Source organism: Larimichthys crocea, chromosome XI, assembly GCF_000972845.2.
Source record: "Larimichthys crocea isolate SSNF chromosome XI, L_crocea_2.0, whole genome shotgun sequence".
Lineage (NCBI taxonomy): Eukaryota > Metazoa > Chordata > Actinopteri > Sciaenidae > Larimichthys > Larimichthys crocea.
Window position 1 is genome coordinate 19566643 of NC_040021.1, and position 4974 is coordinate 19571616.

The window sequence follows — 4974 nt, forward strand, 5'->3', positions numbered from 1 at the left end:
ACCGGTTTCTTCATCGCGGTTTCGGTTCTGGCCAACGTGGTGGAGACGGTACCGTGCGGTACCGCACCGAACCGCGTGAGGGAGGCATCGTGCGGTGAGCGGTTCGCGGTGGCGTTTTTCTGCCTGGACACGGCGTGCGTGATGATCTTCACGGTGGAGTACCTGCTGAGGCTGCTGGCGGCGCCGAGCCGGTACAGGTTCGTGAAGAGCGTGATGAGCATCATCGACGTGGTCGCCATCATGCCGTACTACATCGGTCTGGTCATGACGGACAACGAGGACGTGAGCGGCGCCTTCGTCACGCTCCGGGTCTTCAGGGTGTTTCGGATCTTCAAGTTCTCGCGGCACTCGGCCGGGCTCCGGATCCTGGGCTACACGCTGAAGAGCTGCGCCTCGGAGCTGGGCTTCCTGCTCTTCTCGCTCACCATGGCCATCATCATCTTCGCCACCGTCATGTTCTACGCCGAGAAGGGCTCCGCCGCCAGCAAGTTCACCTCCATCCCCGCCGCCTTCTGGTACACCATCGTCACCATGACGACGCTGGGGTAGGTGCTGGACTGGGCGGGGCCTGATTGTTTGGGGGCGGGGCCTGTTTGATGGGGGCGGGGCCTGTTGCTGGCGTCAGCAGCTTTAATGTTCTGATCAGAACTTCCAATGGAGACAGGAAGTGAGTCTGTCTGAGGTCACCTGACTGTCCAGGTGTTCACGGGTCACTTCCTGTGGATGGTCACTACATTTGTCTGATGTTTGATGATGTCATGATGATGTCATCCTGACCTCTGATCATCTGTATTGATAAAGTTTTCAACGTCCAATCAGGAGAACACACACACACACACACTCTCACACTGTGTGTGTGTGTGTCTGTGTGTGTGTGTGAGTGTGTGTGTGTGTGTGTGTGTGTGTGTGTGTCTGTGTGTGTGTGTGTGTGTGTGTGTGTGTGTGTGTCTGTGTGTGTGTGTGAGTGTGTGTGTGTCTGTGTGTGTCTGTGTGTGTGTGGTAACCGCTCTGTAACCTCCGGCTGCACTGAGCACGCTCAGTAGAGTAAATCTCTTCAGTGTCTTTTGATTCAGTTTGAGGATCAAATAAAATCAGAGTCTGCTTCATCATCATCATCATCATCATCATCATCATCATCATCATCTCCTCCTCCTCCTCTTCCTCCTCCTCTTCCTCCTCCTCCTCCTCCGCCTCCTCCTCCTGTGGTGGATGAGCAGACTTCATGCTTCTTCACGTCTCTTTTGTTGCTTCAGAGTTGATCTATAATCAATATTAATGATCAGATTCTCGTCCTGCTGATTGGTGGATGTGTTCTTCCTCCTGTTGGATTCTTTGTGCTGATTGGTGGATGTGTTCTTCCTCCTGTTGGATCCTTTGTGCTGATTGGTCAGTCGATGTTTGTATTGATGTTCAAACAGGAAGTCTTTGATTGATGATCGATTGATTCTGTCGGGTTTGTTGAATCACGTTTTCAGGACAGCATTCAGGGAAACGTTAGTTTAACGTTAAAGAACGTTTAAACGATTCTCAAATAATCCACCAAACACTGTCAGACCTGAACGGATCGGATCACTGGTTCTGGTTCTGTGTCAGCTAAAGAACACTCAGTATATATTCATGACCGTAAAACATTACATCTGATCCAGATCAGCAGCTCTGACTGAATCCAGGTGTCACATGATCATCGAGGTGGTTACATGTGTGTGTGTGTGTGTGTGTTACAGGTGTGTGTGTTACAGGTGTGTGTGTGTTCTCTTGTTGCAGCTCAGTGACCCGAACAAACACGCATGTATAATTCAGTCACATGACCTGGAGCTGCAGAGCGAGGTCAGATCTGTGACAGCAGCTCGTCTCCTTCTTTATGTTTATTATAATTCACAACTTTATTTCATGATGACGGACACACTGAACATGTTTAATGTTTGTCTTTGTCTTCAGGTTCACAAAAAGACTGAAATCAGTCCAATCAAACCGAAATCAGTCCAATCAAACAGAAATCAGTTTAATCAAACAGAAATCAGTCCAATCAAACAATCAAACAGAAATCAGTCCAATCAAACAGAAATCAGTCCAATCAAACTGAAATCAGTCCAATCAAACTGAAATCAGTCCAATCAAACAATCAAACAGAAATCAGTCCAATCAAACAGAAATCAGTCCAATCAAACAATCAAACAGAAATCAGTTTAATCAGACAGAAATCAGTCCAATCAAACAATCAAACAGAAATCAGTCAGATCAAACAATCAAACTGAAATCTGTCCAAACAGACTGAAATCAGACAGAAATCAGTCCAGTCAGACAATCAGACTGAAATCAGTCCAATCAAACAGAAATCAGTCAGATCAAACAATCAGACTGAAATCAGTCCAGTCAGACAATCACTCTCAGTTCAGTCTCAAACACTGAGCTCAGTCCATATGGGTAAAACGGACGCTGGTCTCCCTGAAGGTCTTTTTGGCGGCGTCTTGATGATGTCTTGATGTCTTGGTGGCGTCTTTAAGTTTAGTCCGGTAACTAAAGTCTCTTAAACACCACAGATTACACAGCCGAGTCACCTGATTGGCTGCAGTCAATCATGGACACTGATACGTATCGGTTTAATGAACATACGATGGCGGGCCGGGGATTCTGTTCTCTGTCCAACAGAACAAGGCTCAGTTCATACAGTGAGCACTGCCTGTCTGTCTGTCTGTCTGTCTGTCTGTCTGTCTGTCTGTCTGTTTATCTGTCTGTTTATCTGTCTGTTTATCTGTCTGTCTGTCTGTCTGCCTGTCTGTTTATTTGTCTGTCTGTCTGTTTATCTGCCTGTCTGTCTGTCTGTCTGCCTGTCTGTTTATTTGTCTGCCTGTCTGTCTGTCTGTTTATCTGCTTGTCTGTCTGTCTGTCTGTCTGCCTGTCTGTCTGACGTTTCATCTTTGCTTCAGTGATAGTGTGAGCAGCAGAAACTCTTCGGTGTCCTGGTGAGGATGAGGTGAAGCGTAGGCGGTCTGAACGTAGATGTGGTGCCGGCTCGAGGTCTTTGGGTTTAACGGTGTCAGGCTCGGCATGACCGGCACATGAGACGGACCGAGTGTTCTGTGTTCGTCACTAACACGTCGTAGAATAACTCTGACAGCTGATGTTCTGTCGGGTCAGACTGATGTCAACGTAAACCACGACTTTAGCTCCAGCAGGCAGCAGCCCTTCAGTGTAAAACACCTCCAGGGACTTTTATTTTGTTTCTCACATTTAGTCAACAGGAAGTTGTAAATGAAGGTGATTTCCTGTTATTATACAAAGAGCCTCAGGGAAGCGAATTGATCCCAGATAAGTGACCCTGATGCAGATTCAGACGGTGGATCTTCTTCTCTCCGTCTCTGTGGGACGATCCTCCGTTAATGCTGCTAATTAAATTAATGCATTAACACACACAGACTTTCTCTGAGCGGCTCAGTCATTATTTTTAATGGGCTCAGTAATGAAGCCACCTTAGAGGAGCAGCCGAGCAGAAAAGATGGTTTGGTGTTGTCAGAAGAGAGTTCGGCTCGTCCCAAAACGCTGCTCCTGTTTAATCTGGAAATGACCGTTTTAATAACGACTTCCTGCTGCCAGAGCGAGCTGATTCCTGGACGCCAGACAATTAGAGAGAGACGGAGAGGAGGCTGACCAAGATGAAGTACGAGGATTTGCATATTTGGAGAGCGACGAGGCTTTTCCCAAAACTCTGAGTGTGACAGGAAGATGGATGATGATGACCTGAAAAAACATGGCAGGCTGGATTAACACTGAAAGTTCCTCTTGCTCTAATCTGGGTTAAAACTGCAGCTGCTGGAAGTTTCAACCGTTTTTATTGAAGAATTTTAGTGTTTCCAGAAACTCACATTAAGATATAATTTATCACTGACAGCGTACGTGTGCTGAATATTAAAGTTTATGAAGGCTGCAGTGATTTGTTGTTTTTGTGAGGAAGCCTGCAGACCGTACTCAGGGCTTCACCTCGTCGTACCTGAACGATTGATTTCAGCTGAAGCTCAAACATCACGATGTCTTCACCAGACAAACACTCAGAGTTCTGTTGGGTTGTTGAATCACTGGTCTTGTCCGTCTGAGAGGTCAGAGATCAACGGACCATCACGTTAACATCACGCCAACGCCTCATCGTAACGGAGCTCCTGCAACCTGTCACAACATGTGATGCCTCGTTTCACGTGACTTTGTTTCATCGTCCGACCTGATGATGATGATGGTGATAATGATGATGATGGTGATGACTGTTATGGAATTTTCTCTTTTAGGGTTACACGAGGCCACGTGTGAGCCTTGTGATCCACGGCAGTATTAACTGTTTGTCTTATGACTAGGTGCCACCATATCTCACTGTGGTGGCCAGGGTCGAAGAGGCCTGTTGCTGCCTTCCTAGTCATAATAGATAGCTTGTTGTTGCCGTTCCAATCTGCGTAAGCGGACATCTGTGTCCCCAGACTAGAATATGTTGACAATAACACCTCCAAGAGTAAAGACATTCTCTTTGTCCGACTTACTTTGGGGCGTATAGTATTGGGGTGTGATCTTTGGGTTTAAAGTTATTCCACCATCACAGTTTGTCAGAATGCGAGACCGACTCTCAGAACCTTCAGGTGTACTGAGAGTGTCTCTAGTTCTCCTGGCCAAGTGGCATAAAAAAACAGCATAGAACATCAGAGGCCTCTGAACACTTCTGAACTCCTGACCTCACCCCATTGAACCTTTGACTTCGCCATTTCTCCACAACAATGACGATGATGGTGATTGTGATGATGATGTGATGATGATGGTGATGATGATGATGGTGATGGTGATGATGGTGATGGTGATGATGATGGTGGTGATGGTGATTGATGATGGGATGATGAGTGATGTGATGATGAATGGTGTGGGTGATGGTGATGATGGTGAGTGATTGATGGTGATGGTGATGGATGATGTGATGGGTGAGTATGATGATGGTGCGGG

At 46.8% G+C, this 4974-nt stretch overlaps 1 protein-coding gene across 1 annotated transcript in view; it reads left to right on the forward strand.

Annotated features, from left to right (window-relative positions):
* LOC104938275 (potassium voltage-gated channel subfamily D member 2) overlaps nucleotides 1-4974 on the forward strand; it is a gene marked incomplete at its 5' end in the record, with an annotated part of 29162 nt that continues 24188 nt past the window's right edge. Inside the window, one exon of the mRNA XM_027284299.1 lies at nucleotides 1-545. Coding sequence (XP_027140100.1) covers nucleotides 1-545 — 545 coding nt within the window. The remainder of the gene's footprint in view (nucleotides 546-4974) is intronic.